The 15,922-nt window shown below is 47.5% G+C and overlaps 1 protein-coding gene across 5 annotated transcripts in view; it reads left to right on the plus strand.

Moving 5' to 3' along the window:
- SFXN5 (sideroflexin 5) overlaps window positions 1–15,922 on the plus strand; it is a 116,812-nt gene that overhangs the window by 17,709 nt on the left and 83,181 nt on the right. For 4 of the 5 annotated variants that reach the window (XM_060026382.1, XM_060026386.1, XM_060026385.1 and 1 more), the window contains exon 3: window positions 7,029–7,106. The exons of the other annotated variant lie outside the window; for it this stretch is intronic. In XM_060026382.1, the coding sequence (XP_059882365.1) occupies window positions 7,029–7,106 (78 nt within the window). The remainder of the gene's footprint in view (window positions 1–7,028; window positions 7,107–15,922) is intronic. 5 annotated transcript variants of the gene reach the window in all.

Raw genomic sequence — 15,922 nt, forward strand, 5'->3', positions numbered from 1 at the left:
ACATTCAGTAGAAATCATACTTCGAATTGTGAATTTTGATCATATCCTGGGCTAGTGGGTACAATACTCTCTCATGTTGTTGGGCCATGGAAGCCACAGGTCCCAGTCAGCCACGTGATCACGAGGCGAAACCACCGATACACTTAGAACCATTCTGTACCCACACAACCATTCTGTTTTTCACTTTTATTACAGCATTCAATGAATTACATGAGATATTCAACATTTCATTATACAGTAGCCTCTGTGTTAGATGATTTTTCCCAACTGTAGGCTAATGTAAGTGTTCTGAGCATGTGTAAGGTAGTCCAGGCTAAGCTATGATGTTCGGTGGGCTAGATGTATTAAATGCTTTTTCAACTTCAGATATGATATTTTCAGGAATTCCCTGGTGATCCAGTGGTTAGGACTCCGTGCTTCCACTGCAGGGGGCACAGGTTCGAGATGATCTTTTCACTTATAGTGGATTTCTCGGGATGAACCCCATCATGAGTCAAGGAAGATTTGTGTGTGTATTATGTATATACATGTATACATACATAAATATATATATATTTAAAATCGTATGTGACATATGTGTACATGATATATATTGGTTTTTTCCATGTAGCATATCATGAGCATTTTTCCTTGTCATCAAATGTTGTTTCAAAATGTGTTTAATAACTGTATAGTAATCCATCATGTGGCTATTCTCTAACTTAATCATTTTCTCAATTGACCATTTGGGTAGTTTCAAGTCTTTTGCCATTATAAATAATATTGCAATAAATATCCTTTGTACGTAAATCTCCCCATATTTCTCTTTACTTCCTTTGGATACATTCCTGAAAGTAGAATTTCTGAATGAAAGGCATTTTAAGGCTTTTGATATATATTACCAAATTGCCCTGTAAATTGTACCAACCTGTACCAAGATTATATCAGTTTATGCTCTCAGTAGCAGTAAGTAAGGATGTCCACTTAAATGCATTCTAGACAGCATCAGATAGTCTAATTTTAAAATTTTTAATGGAATTTTTAATTTAAAAATTTCCAAATGTCAGTACCCTTATACACTTCAGGTTTTTGCCCATCTGTATCCGTTTTTGGCATACTTATTACATTGAACACAGACTTTTTACTTGCTTTTATCATCAATTTCCAGGCCTTTATAAATTGGGGAAATCATGTCTTATAGTATAAATAACCATCCCTGTTAGACTTTTAGGTCTAACAGGTAGGTTGTTTCCTACCATTTTTGCTTTCCTGCAAAAAATAGTCTCCAGCAAATCATTTTTCATTTCTGCTAAATTTTTTTAGAAAAAAATTCCCAAGAGTAGGGTATCCAGGCTGGAGACCATGATTGTTTTTATAGTTCTTGGGGTAGCTGGACAGATTTATTTTCTAAAGGTCTGTACCACCTGTTACGCTGCCAGAATTATATGGGTTTACCTCACATCGGTGTCCTGAAGGTGATCAGAGGTCTGCCACAGGGAAACAGAGCTCTCCCCATGTGTCCCTGGTTTCCCCTTCCCTTGGGCCTCCCAGAGGGTAGCTCATGGTTGGCGTGAGCCAAGAACCAATCTCAGCACAGATAACCCCGTGGGTCCCCGGACCGCTGGGAGGGAAGATGAGAGAAGGGCTTGAGACTCTGCCTGCACAGAAATTATTGGCTTTGGCCCCCAAATCCCACTGCTTGGGAGCCACAAAGAAATGGTTTAAACTGTGGTTGCAGACAAGGTAAGCATGCGCGGCCCTGCCCTTGTCAGGTGCAAGACTGGCCCAGGTGAGAGCAATCAAATACTCAGCGATCGGGGCAGGACGGGAGGTAATCTGCAGGCCCCGCCCCCCGCCCCCGCTGCCAATTCATTCTACCCTGACCATTGACACTCCCCTTCCTTCCTTCCACCTTCCCTCCCCCACTTTTTTTTTTTTTAAAGTTCTGCAAGCTTTGAGACTCCCAAACTTTTGACTGCCTGAAATGCCCATGTTTCAATTGCACCACTTTCGCTAAACATGCTCTGCAATTTCTCTGTGTGCAATTTCTCCTTCCCTTTCTTATCTGGGGTGCCTGGCCCCAGTAGGCATCAGCTTTTCAGGATGCAGGCGTTGCTGTGGTTTCTGTGGGAGACCACCCCTCTCAGTTACCGACTGTCATGAGGACAGGAGGCTCCTCTGTGTTCATGTCTCATAGAAATGGCCCAGAGCTGGGATTGAGGGGACTTGGTGTTCCTAGGTGCCACCCACCCACTCTGTGACCCTGGGTGCCAAAATGCCCTTCCCGCTCGGGCCCCAAATGTCTCAGAGAAAGGAATGCCTACGTGGTTCTGTAATATTCACACACAGGGGTATTCTCATTCACATCCTGTGTGAACTGGGCATGCATGGCCTCTTGGAATCCCAGGATTCTGTAAAACCAGCATCATCATTGAGGGTCTCTGGCCTGCTGCTTTGGAACCTGGATCCCTAACCCTGACCATACCCTTCACTTCTCCCCGCCAGCAGTCTCAGTCATTCATTTTTGTTAAATGCTTATTATGTGTGGCCCTGTGTTGGTGATGGGCTGGGGTAGGTGTGTCCTGCAGTTCTGCAAAGATACCTAAAACCAGTCCCTTGCTCCCTGCACCTTGCAGTCTCTGACAGATAACATGGGCGCATGCTGGTAAGTGGTCGGGGACCTCAGAGAGGTACACACCAAATGCTCTCTGGCTGTTCAGAGGACGGAGAGAACATTTCTGGAAGATTCCTGGAGAAGATGGCCCTGAGCCTTGAAGGATGGTTGGGGATGGGGATGGGTGGTGGTGGGAACATTGTGGGCAAGATCAGGAGGTGGGAACCTGCAGGTACCACCTGGGGAGTGGGTGGGTCCTTTATCAGAAGTGGGGGTGAAATGTTTCTGGGTGTTCCTCACGTCCTGACCAGGTGCTGTCACTCCCATCCTATATTTAACATATTAAATATTATAATAAATATTTAAATCATTTTGACATCCTCCCTAGACAAGCATGGATTATACTCAGTCTGCATTTAGCTTGGGCATGGGCTACAGGGTACCCCCTTCCCTCAAAAAAAGATTAGCTTTGCTTCTGATGACTTTCCTCATCTTTCTTTTTTGTGCCTTTCCTTCCTGTGTCCCACCATCCCCATTCCTGTCCGGTAGGGTCTCCTGCCTCTCTGCCACCACCCTAACACTCCATGCCTGCCCTTTTGCTTCCTTCTTCCCCTCAGGGCCTTGGGGTGGGACTTCTGTTCGAATTCTCTGCCCTGAAACAGACCTCCCAGGTGCCTGTTTCCTGAGGGAGTTTCCGGAGACCATGCCCCATCAAATACACGTGCTGTGACACTTTCTGGCAGTCTGGTGATGGAGTCTGGAAAGCAACATTGGGCCGTCCCTCCCCCAGCCCAGGGCTCCAGAGAAGGGCCTGCAGCCTTGTCTCCAAGCCAGCTGGGCCCCTCACCGTCTTTGCATTGAGGGCCTAGCTGCCTGTTTGTTCCTGGTTGAAAAGACCTCCTACAAAGTTCACCTTGCCATTGACCCCCAGCTTTCCCCATCCCTCTCGAGCATCACAATGCACTGGGGTGGGAGGAGGGTTTAAAGCAAACCTATCCCTCAAGTCTCCCTGAAAACCATCCCCTTCTCTGCTGTGAGGAGTCCAGCTCCCAGAACAGCCAGCCCTCGGGGACCTCTCAAGACAAGTGGCCTGGGGCCTTGCCTGTCCCACAGAGGTGCTAGGAGCCCCGACCCCTCAGCCTCTGACCTGGGGGGCCAAGCTGAGGCTTAGCAAGGCCCAGAGGCAGAAAAGCACATTCTAGCTTTCCCCAGTCCTGCATTCGCAGACTTGTCCTGAGAAACTGTGGATTTGGTTCTTTCTCAGTGCATGCCAAGATCAGGGCTCTTTGGAACTTACTCCTGAGACAAGAGGCCTCCCTTTGATGACCATGTCAAATGAGATGGAATCTGGCCAGGTTCTTAGAGGAACTCAGGAGAATCCCTGGAGTGGGAAAATAATGAGAAAGCGGGGCCATTCACCATTCAGGGTGGAAAGTAGAGCATTCATTGTCGGGGCAGAGGCTGAGGCTGGGAGGAAGCAGGCTTGGGGTGGGGAGCTGGCCGCATCACTAGGAAGTTTTGGGGGGTTGCAGGGACAGCAAGGGTCTGACTAAACTCTGGGCTCGAATACTAAACCGCTCACTTTCTGTGTGACCTTAAGCAAGTTAAAACCAACAATCAACATGAAAAACAAATGTATTAAGTCTAGAAGGAAAATCATCACTTTGCAAGTGGTATGTTTACAGGTGATTAAAAATTTTTTGTGTGCTTTCAGTTTTTCTGCCATTTTCTCTAAACAGCATGGATTACTAGTATAACTGGCAAAACAAAAACAAAAAACACAAAGCTATCTGTACTTTGGAGACAAACAGATTCTGGGAAAGGACTCTGGAATTCAGGGATTGAGATGCATATATTTGAAAGGGGAGAGGCACTGCTTTCTAGCAGTCAGGCTACACCCAAGTGAGACATTTTCCTGGCCCCCTGACAGCCCGGCTGGCTTGTCTGGGCTGGCAGTTAGTCCTGCTGTTTCAGTACAGGAGGTGGCTGTTCATTTCCCATCCTATGTGACCACTGTCAGCCTGCTCAGCAAATGCCGCACGGGGTGCCCTCCCTGGGGCTGCATGCTGCTTTTAGACCAGGGGCTTCTGTTGAGGTCTCTCTGTACTCCCGTCCTTAGCCAGGTTTGTCCCTTGGTCAAAGGGGAACACGGTGGCTTCCCTGGGTTTCTTCCCCCACGATGAGCATCCCTGTTGCCTGGGTTCCTCATCTGACCTTGACATAGGCTGCCTTCTCTCACTGTTGTCACTGTTTATTGTTGATTTTTTGAGGTATAACATACATACAGGAAAATGCACAAATCTTAAGTGTATGGCCTAATGGATTTTGACATATGTTTATACCATGTAACCACCAGTCAAATCAAGACATTGAACATTTCCATTATTTCAGAGGGTTTCCTCATGCCCTTTCCAGTCAGTACCACCACCACCCCGCCCTGCCCCAAGGTAACACTGTAATGACCTCTACCACCATAGGTGCATTTTGCCTGTTTTTGAATTTTGTATATACTTTGTTTATTTAGGCTGCTCTGGGTCTTAGTTGCGGCACGTGGGATCTTCATAGTGGCATGTTTAGTTGCGGCATGCAGGATCTTTCGTTGCGTTGTGGCATGCGTGTGGGATCTAGTTCACCAACCAGGGATTGAACCCTGGCCCCCCTGCACTGGGAGCGTGGAGTCTTACCCACTGGACCACCAGGGAAGTCCCATGAATTTTATATATACTTTTCTGTGTTTGCCTTCTTTTGCTTATCATTATGTGTATCAGCCTTCTATCATTATGTAGCAAGTCACCCCAAAATTTAGTGGCTTGAAACAACAAAAAACAATTCTTTTGCTCACTGATCTTCATTTGGGCAGGGCTTAGAGGGGATGGTTTTTCTCTGCTCCATGCAGCTTCGGCTAGGGCAGCTTGACTGGGGAAGGTCCATTTCAAGATGGCTCACTTTCATGGCAGGCAAGTTGGTGCTGACCATTAGCTGGTGGCTTAACTGGAGCCCCAGGCCCTCAGTTCTTATCCACATGGGTCTCTCAGTAGCCTGCTTGGGCTTCCTTACACTATGATGGCTGAGTTCCAAGAGAGTGAGCATCCCAAGAGAACAAGGTGGAAGTGCAAGGCATTTTAGCCTTGCATACCTAGCCTCAGAGGTCACATAGCCTCACCTTGGCTATACTCTATTGTTGAGGCAGTCATAAAGGCCTGCTCAGGATCCAGGGGAGGGGACATAGACTGTACCTCTGGATGGGGCATGTGGGAAAGTTCTAGAAGAACATGGGGGATGAGAGATATTGGGGTGCCAATCTGGGGAAGATTCATCCACATTATAACATATATTTATAGTTTGCTTTTTTAAATGAGGTATAATATTTCATTGTGTACATATACCACAGTTTACTTATCTAATCTATTACTGACATTTGAATTGTTTGCAGTTTGGGGCTGTTTGAAGAGTGTCACTATGAATATTCTTATACAAGTCTTTCGGTGGATAAGGGCTACCTTCTCTCACTGTTGCTGTCTCTTTAGCTTTTAAGGTTTTAAAAATCATAACAATTCTATCCTTTTATTTTTTTCTTTCCCCATCAGTTACTGTGGCCATATGTATTTTAGTATGTAAATCTCTGCTAGTGTTTTTTAAATGTTGGGAAGAAATTATATAAGTATTTCATAAATATGTTCTCTTTATAAAAACATTCAATATTACAATTAAGATTAAAGTTCCTCCCGACACCGCCTGCCAAGTTTGAGCCCTTTCCTCCTACCCCGAGGTAACCCCTGTCACCAGTTTGGTGGGTCTCCTTCTAGAGCATTTTTTTTTTTTTTTTTGGCGGTACGCGGGCCTCTCACTGTTGTGGCCTCTCCCGTTGCGGAGCACAGGCTCCGGACGCGCAGGCTCAGCGGCCATGGCTCACGGGCCCAGCCGCTCCGCGGCATGTGGGATCTTCCCGGACCGGGGCACGAACCTGTGTCCCCTGCATCGGCAGGTGGACTCTCAACCACTGCGCCACCAGGGAAGCCCCTAGAGCATTTTTGATGCATCTTCTCACATAAATACTCTCATAGGAAATATTATTTTCTATGTGTGTGTGTTTTGTTTGTTTGGTACAACGAACGGCATCATACAGCTCTGCAACTTGCTTTCTCACTTAAAAAAATATCTTGGAGATATGGCCATGTAGATCTACTTTACTTTTAAACTGCTGAATAATGTTCCATAGTATTATTATGCCACTGCCATTTAGCCATTTCCCTATGAAAGGACATTTAGGTTGTAGCCTTCTTTAATGTTTTGCGTGAGTCCCATGAACTGGAGGGCAGGCCTTGTACACTGTAAATATAGTCAGTGCTTGATCAGTACTGGTGCAATCCTTCAAGGAGAGGGTTGCCGGAGCCCTGGATGTGTGTCCCTCAATGTCCCTTTTCTTTGCCTGCAGAGACGTCTCAGAGAGGCTGTGCAGCTGCTGGAAGACTACAAGCATGGGACCCTGCGTCCGGGGGTTACTAATGAGCAGGTAACTCTGCTAGAGGTGGGGAGGGAAAGGAAGGTGGCAAATTCACCACCCCCTCCCTGCAGCCAGAACCACTTCTCTTCCCTTCAGAAACCACTTCTACTGCTGCTACATCCCTTGTGGACTTCTGGCTTTTTGGAAGGGATATTCAAGTCTCTCCTGTAACCTGGGTCTTGTAGGGAGGCTGATAAGGCTAGAGAGGCCTAAGGCAGTAGTTTGCTGGAGCTAACGTGTGCATCTTTTCCCAATTCCACATTCAGTGACATCATAGTGATGGCTTGAAATCATCCACAATAGGAGAATTTACACCATGGAAATTGGCAAATACTATAAATCAGGACTTTTTTCTCAAAGAATCAAGTATTAAACATTTACCAGCATACCACTACTCAAAAGTTCAGATTGAGGATGGGAAATATGGGGGAGGATGGTGGGGATGAGGCTAAGACTCTGTAATTTCATTTTTAAAAAAAATTTATTTATTTTATTTATTTATTTTTGGCTGCGTTGCATCTTCCTTGCTGCACACGGGCTTTATCTAGTTGTGGCGAGCGGGGCCTACTCTTCGCTGCGGTGCACTGGCCTCTCATTGCGGTGGTTTCTCTTGTTGCAGAGCATGGACTCCAGGCACGCGGGCTCAGTAGTTGTGGTGCACAGGCTTAGCTGCCCCACGGCACGTGGGATCTTCCCGGACCAGGGCTTGAACCCATGTCCCCTGCATCGGCAGGCGGACTCGCAACCACTGAGCCACCAGGGAAGCCCAATTTCATTTTTTTATATCCTGTAGGAACTTGAATTAGAACTAATTGAAATGTTGATGGTTTTGTTTAGTTTGGGGGAAGGGTAGGGAGATGTAGTTTAGAGCACAGCTCTAGAGCTGTAGTGACTGTAGAGACAGATGGTTGATGTGCTGAAGTTTTTCTTTTTGTTCATAAGCTTTATTTTAAAATCTATTAAAAATTAATTTCACAGTTTTTTTCAAAGTAATCTATGTGCATAGTTCAAAAAGTCAACTAGTACTAAAACACTTGTAAGGAAAAATAGTATGTTGCCCCATCCCTCCTCAATTCCCATTTCTATTCCCCAGAAGCAAATACTGTTAGCTGTTTCTTCAGTTAGAAACCTATATTTCAAACTAACGTGCTTATCTATACCGCTATTTCTCAAGTAGTTCTTTTGTATTATCTATTATGGTAGTTGAGGATTCAGCTCTCTTATTATTCACTCCCATAAACACATTTCTCTCCCCTACCCTCATCACCCTCCCCAAATAGTTATCATAGTTTTGGGGTTTATGGATATTCAATATTCACATTATTACAATTATATGAATAATATTACAACTTTGTTGTACATGATTATGTTTCCTCTCCTTTTCGACTTTACGTTTTACCTGGATTTAATAATTGCCTCATTTTTCTCATTAACATAGTTTTCCTTGTACCATCTCAAATTCTTACTGCACCCTGTAGCAGCCTTTTGATATTTTCAGTGCCTCCTTTCAATCTGAAGACTCCTGTCCTTCAGTTCCATTATTTTTCTCTGAAACTTTCATTTCTGGAGACGACGTCCCTCCAGGCCTTCCTCTTGGTATACACCTTCATTTTGGTGGAACACCTCTTCTGGCGGCTTCCTGAAAAAAAAGGCAAATGGGAAGAAAATTTTGAATCCTTTTAGATCTGAAAAAAAGGTAATTTGTAATTGTAATTCTGCACTCAGCTTTAACTGACAGTTTGGCTGAGGAGAAAATTCCAATGTTCAGGTTGACAACCATTTTCCTTCAGAATTTTGAAGACATTGCTCTTCTGGCTTCAGGTCTAGCTGTTGAAAAAGCCAATGCTATTGTGTTCCTGATTCTTTGCAAGTGACCTGTTTTCTCTCTTTGGGAATGTTTAGGATCTTCTCTTTATCTATACAGTTTATTTCTAAAATTCCACAATGCCATCTCTTTTAAAATTCATTATTTTGGGTTCCTGGTGACCTCTTTCAACCTGAAGACTCCCATCTCTCAGTTCTGGCAACTTTTCTTATACTGTTTCTTTGATAATTTCTTCTCATTCTGGAACTCCTATTAGTCAAATATTCAACATCTTAGATTAACACTCAGATTTTCTTTTCCTTTTTTTCTCTCCTATTCCTTCACTTTGTCCCTCTGCTTGGCTTTACAGGAAATTTCCTTGAGTTTATATTCAACATGTCTATTGGATTTCTAACTTCAGATAGTATAATTTTAATTTCTGAGAGCTATTTGATTGTTTCTTTTCTTGGTTCTTTTTAACAGGATCCTCTTCCTGTTTTGTAAATACAGTATCTTCTCATTGGTCTGCATTCTGGAAGCCAAGTAGGGGAAGGAGGCTGGAGTCCCAATATTCACTTTGCAGATTTGCGTTAATTTCCCTGCTTTTAGCCTCACCTGCTCCCGCTCTCCACTGGGCTAGTGTTCCCAAGTCTGGAGTCACTTGGATTCAGTTTCTCCAGAAGGTTGATAAACTTCCATTGTCTGGGGGATACAGGTGAGGGCGGTAAGAGTCACCTAGCTGTGTGGGGAAGGCCGAGGGGTTCTACTGCTTTGAATACAGATTTTCAACCAAATCCCTGTGTTTAGCCCTGTGATTAACTCTTTGTTCCTGGGGTGCTTGGTCCCTCCAAGTCCTGAACTTTGCTGGTGCCCTGGGGGTGGTGGCCTGGCTTCTTTTTATTTTAAGATTTTTTTTTTTGATGTGGACCATTTTTAAAGTCTTTATTGAATTTGTTACAATATTGCTTCTGTTTTTATGTTTTGTTATTTTGGCCATGAGGCATGTGGGATCTTAGCTCCCCGACCAGGGATCAAACCCGCCACCCCCTGCATTGGAACGTAAATTCTTAACCACTGGACCATCAGGGAAGTCCCATGGCCCAGCTTCTTAAGTGTGCCTTCTGCGGGCATTGAGGGGAGGCTTCCTCCTCTCTGCTGGACCAGTTACTAAAACTCTACTCATCCTCCATCCAAAACATGTTGCTGTCCCTCCTCTGCTGTTGTCTTCTCTTCTGTTCCGTTGGTGACTCTGTGAGACACCGCCCCTGCCTTCTAGCACCTTTAGGTACAAAGCCCAAGCTGAGGCCCTGTGCTGCCACATGACACACTAGTACCTGGTGGGGTGTTCCATAGGGTGGGTAGCTAAGCCATCAGCCCTCCCCAGTCCAGTTTGTTGGAGCACCTACAGGCCAGTGTTGGTGCTAGGGCCTGGGGAGAGAGGAGGGGAAAAGCTAGAGGAGGGTCCTGCCTCGTGGACTCCCCAGGATCTAGGCAATGACAGTGAAAACACATGATGCTGTGGGAGAGCAGAGGGAGGAGTAACCTGCCCAGACTAGGGGAGTCTGGAAGAGATTTCTAGCCTGAGACTTGAGGGATGAGTAGGGTCTGGTGAGGAGGAGATGGTGGATAGGAGGAGTCCAGGCGAGGAAGCACATCATGGACACAGAGAGGATGGGGCCTCCAGAGGAAGGGACAGGCGAATGTGCTGGACTGCAGCCCACAACGTGGAGGGAGGGCAGAGGTGCCAACAGAGGCAGCCCCTTGGCCAATGTCCTTGTGTGGGGCCCTGGAAGTGACGTGAGCTGCTGCAGTGCTGGTAAGGCAGGGTCCATCTTCAGGTGTCTGTGTTGCCTGCTGAGTTGGGGGCAGCTGTCAGCAGGGAGGGCAGGCTGGGATCTCCCCATTCCTGAGCGTGGTGCTGCCCTCTGGCCGTGGGCACTGAGGAGCCTGGGTGGTGTGACCTGACACGCCCCTCTCTAGGCCAGAGTAGTCCTCAGACTGTGGCAGTTCCTCGTGGACCTGTCAGGAGTGGTCCAGCCTCCGGGTCCTTCCTGATCCTGTGTCTGCTCCCAGCCCAAGCTCCCCTCTAGCCTGTCTTCACCCCTTGGGACTCCTTCCTGCTTTCAGAGTTTGGGGAATGAGGCCATGTTTCCCCTCTTTGCTCCCTTCAGTAGCTTAAAGCTGCCTGTCTTGTTTCCTGGGCCTCCTTTGTTTTCTATCCTGAAAGCCCCCATGTGCCTCCAGGGAGCTGGGAGGAGGGGAGAGGGTGGGGGGGCCCTGGCACTAGCTGTACTTCCCGGTTCTGGCTCACGTCGGTAATGCCTGCAGTGTCCATCTGGAGGCTGGGTAGCACAGTGCTCTAGGTGTGAGCCTGCTGTTCAGTCCCCCCATAAACAGATTGCCCGTCCCCCGCCCTCCTGGCACCCCAGAGCATTGGGATTGGGCTCTGCTGCAGATCTCACAGTACTTCCCTCCCTGGGCCTCATCTGCAGAGCCACAACCCCTCTGGCTTCCAGAGCCACAGGAAGAAAGGAAGGGTGGTGACATACCAGCTCAGGATCTGGGGAAGCCTCAGTGGTCGGGAATTCATGAAGTCCCCATTCCTGGTTCAGGCTGGCCCTGCTCAAGGGTCATGCCTGTGCTGTCTGAAGAGCACAGATCAGATCATTCTGTGCCAGGTAGATGGGGATGGTTCTTGACTTCATTGTGGAGAGTGGCCTTTTGTGTTCTTGGGCTCTGTGCCTGCCCTGATGTCCTTTTGCAGGTGTGTGAGTCAGAAGCCCGTGGCTGTGTCTTGATGCCTGTGGGCCTGTCCTGATGTCATGGGCACCACTGGGTATCCTATGCACTATTTTGTTATCTAACCTGCCCTCCAGTTACAACATCCCACCGGGGGGTTCGTGCAAGCAGATTGATAGTTTATTCCCCCCATGGCCTTGGTTAGCAGGTGACCGATATCTCCTCCAGAGACTGTTAACTTGTTGAAAAGTTGCTATACTGATGAAAAATTAGTCCTGAGGATAAAATAAAAATAAGTATAATTTACTCTTTGGGCTTGACAGGTAGAAATTTGATGGGCTAGGAACCCTAATAAGGACTGCAGCTATCAGTTAAACAACAAAGCCATAGATGGGAGCAAAAACGTAAGCCCGGGCAGCTAAGTTTCTGGATGTTTGCTGTGCTGTGTGCATTTTATATGCCAGGACCTTGCTGGAATGGTTTGACGTGGATGGAGATGGGTGGGGTTCAATATGGAACGCTCCCCCATGGTAATGAGGCACCACTCACTGTGAGCTCACCAAGGGCCAGGAGCCGTGTTAATATTTGCACTTTACAAGTATTAACTCAATTAATCTTCACAGAAACGCTGTTTGGTAGATGCCTATATTAACCCCATTTTAAAGGTAAGAAAAGGGAGGCTCAGAGAGATTATATTACTTACCTCAGGTCACATAACTAGTATGTGGTGGGACAGGAATGCTGGGCCTGGAAGATCCAATGCCCATCTCTCACCCACTATCTGAAGGTGGATTTGGAAGGGAAGGTGATACTCTGGAGTGGAATGTGTGTGCTAACACAGGGCAGAGTGAGTGGCGGGGGGGTAGGGGTGCTGTCAGAGGAGCTTGGTGTGTGTGCACGTCTCGCAGCCCTAGTCACACTGTGCGGTTAACCCTGCCAGGCCAGGTCATGGGCATCTGCGGGGCACCCGGTACGTGAAAGGCGCTGCGGCAGGTGGGCGCGGGGCAGGTTCCTGCCCTCACGCAGCTAGCTCCCGCGCAGGTGCACAGGTAAGCAGGCGCCTGGAGGTAGGCTGGTGGCGAGGCAGTTTGGAGTTACGCTACGGTAGAAGGAGTTCAGTGGTGAGAGACTCCTGAGAACGTAGGTGCTGAGGAAGGGCTTCATGCAGGGGAACGCAAGCGGTTGGATGTAGAATGTAGGGAGAGACCCAAGGCCTGGGACGGACGTCCCCGTAAGTCACAGACAAAGGCCGAGAAGTAGAGTGAAGAGAGAGAGAGCGTGATGAGAGAAAGAGAGAGAGAGGGAGAGAAGTTGAGAGAGGAAGCTGGGAAGTTTTGGGCCAGGTTGTGAAAGTTTTTGAAACCCAGAGAGTTTTTGAAACCCAGCCAGCATGGCTGTGTTGTACTGCAGCAAGGGAGATGCAGGACAGTGGAACTGTGATCGGATCATTCTGTGCCAGGTAGATGGGGAGGGGTAATTGCCGATAAGGAAACCAGCTTGGGAGCGACTGGGGTGGTCAGGAGTGAGGGGGGCAGGTCTCTGGGAGCCACCGTAGGCTTCTGAGTGGCAGTTCTGGCCCATCATTACACATTCCCCAGAGGCTGGGAACCCGCCCACCTGACTCCGAGCCCACGCAGCACCCAGCATAGCATATTGGTTGCTCAGAGGCCCCATGTAGGATGGATTCTGCCTGCAGCCCGCCAAGAAAGGGCAGCAGAGATGTAAGAGATACTGCCAGTCTCCTCCCCTGGCAGAGCAGAAATGGGGTCAGCTGTGTTTGGGCTTTGCTGAAAATAGAAGAGAAGATACTGGAGAGTTAAAAATACTTGCACCCTGAATCTTCTCTGGGTATCTGCAGGATTGTCAGAAGCTTGGCTGACATCCCCCTCTTACCCTGACCCCTAGCCAGAGACTTCTGGGGTCCTGATCAGCGCCCAGCCCCTCTGGGGCAGCTACAGGTTGGCCCTTATCGTTAGCACAAAATAGGCAAGTGATTAGTATCAGCTGAAGCATGTGTATGATGTGCTAGGAGTTGTACTGGGTGCTGTAGACTCATCTCTTGGCTGGGTCATTGTGGTGGCCTCCTGGGTGGTCTCCCCATTCTACCTGGGCCCCCTCTGCTCATTCCCAATATAGTGCTCAGAGTGATCTGTGAGAATATACATGACACGGTTCTCTGCTCCAGGGTTTCTTGGCCTCAGCACGATTGGCATTTGGGGCTGGATGGTTCTTTGTCGTGGGGGCTGTCCTGTGCACTGTAGGACATTGAGCAACACCCCTGGCTTCTGCCCACTGGGTACCAATTAATGACAACCAGACATTACCAGATGGCCCCTGGTGAAAAACTGCCCTCCTGTTGAGAACCACAGCTCTAGTAAAAACTCAGAGTAAAAGCCACAGTCCTTAGCACAAGCTGCAACACCCCAATTCCTCTCTGATTTTGTCTCCTACTACTCTTGCCCTTATTCAGTCCACTTCAGTCACACTGGCCTCCTTGATGTCCCTCAAACATGCTGGGGAGGCCCATTCTGCCTCAGGGCCTTTGCACTGGCTGTTCTGCTGGACAGAATAATCTCCAACCAGATATCTGCATGGCCTCACTCCCTCCTTCAGGTATTTCCTCCAAAGTCACCTCAATGAAAACTACACTGACCACCTTACTATACATCATCCTACTTGAGAATTTCTCCGGGGAAAGAAAAGTCAAGGGAAGCAAAAGAAGGAGCCACTAGGGTCAGAGGCAGGACAAGAGATGGAATTTTGGGGGTCCATGGCCAGTGGGGGGGATCCAGGGACTAGAGGTGCTTCTGGGGGTGGGGGAATGCAACCTCAGTGTCTCACCCTTCCCTCTACCACCCCAGCTCCAGCCCTGGTCTTTTCACCCCTCTCCCCTATGACAGGAGCTGTGGCCCTGGTCATGTCACTGTGTTCCTGTGTCCCCTGAGTATTCCCCATCCTTCACCCCTCCTTTTGCGGGGACCCTACTGCAATACATTTTTTTAAAAATCCATCCTTGCTGCTAGTACACACTCCCTATCCTTACCCTGTCCTACTTTCCCATGTTTCTTGAAGCCCTCATCCTTCTAACATATGAGAAAATTTACTTATTATTTTTATTGTTTGTCCGCACAAGCATGTGAGCTCTACAGAAGCAGAGATTTTTGGTCTCTGTTTTCACTGATATATTCTTAGTGCCTAGAGCAGTGCCCAGCAAATAACAGGTGCTCAATAAATATTTGTTGGATAAATGAATTTTCTTTAATCGTCACAAGAACCTTGAAAGTAAGTATTCATATTCCTATATCACAAATGAGGAAATGGAGGCTCAAAAAGATTAAGTAAATTGCCCCAAATCACAAGTAGGAGATCTGGAATTCCAATTCCCAGAAAATGGTTTGACTGCAGGGTCTGGCCTCTTAAGAGACAGAAGCTGTGTGTACACGAAATTCACGACTGCTAATGTGTGTTATGTAGCAGAATGAGCGGGGATGTTCCTTCTCCTTTCATCTGTAGAACTGGGGAGTACCTTTGCCCCACATAGATATGCATTTGTATCTATTACCTGGAAGTAACCATGGCAACAAAATTAATGGTGAGGAATAATGGGATTGGCCCAAATGATAAATTAAGAAGATTTCTTGTTGTTTTATGGAGGCATCCTCTGCCTTACAGAAGGATCCCCTTCAGGCTCTGTTTAATTACCTTCTGGAGGTTGTTTTAAATAGGCTCTGTCTTTGCTGCTTCAGAGGTTTGGAGAAGCAGCTTGGAAGGAACCAGACTGGGGAGGGGAAGGAGCCAGACTGGGGACAGGGCCTGGGCAGTGACTCCTCCATCTGGGGTCTGGGCACTAGAGGTCTCTGCCCTGAGAAGGCAGGGCTTCTCCTCCTGAAGCTTGTTTGGGGCCCGCTCTCTACCCCTCCCTTGGCTTCTACACTGGGTTTCTAATAGGTTCAGATGGCAGCCCAGCTGAGACTTAGGCCATTTCTGAAATCAGCAAACTTCTGCATTGTTCCAGCAACCTTTCACCCAACTGTTTCCCCACACCCTCTGTGTCCTCATTCTCCAAGTTGAGAAATCAAGAAAGGTCCAAAGTCTCACATCCACACTGGTTTGTTGCTGCAGCCAGTAAGTTCTAAGGGATCAGGGTTGCACTTTTTAATGTTCAGCCAGAGGCACAGGGAGAGATGGCTGAGCCCAAAGGAGATCAGGTCACACTGAGGAATTGTACTTTAAAGCGGAGCTGCTTTGGTGGGCTGACAGAAGACACGGGGGCCTCCCTGTC

This window comes from Delphinus delphis, chromosome 12, assembly GCF_949987515.2.
Source record: "Delphinus delphis chromosome 12, mDelDel1.2, whole genome shotgun sequence".
Lineage (NCBI taxonomy): Eukaryota > Metazoa > Chordata > Mammalia > Artiodactyla > Delphinidae > Delphinus > Delphinus delphis.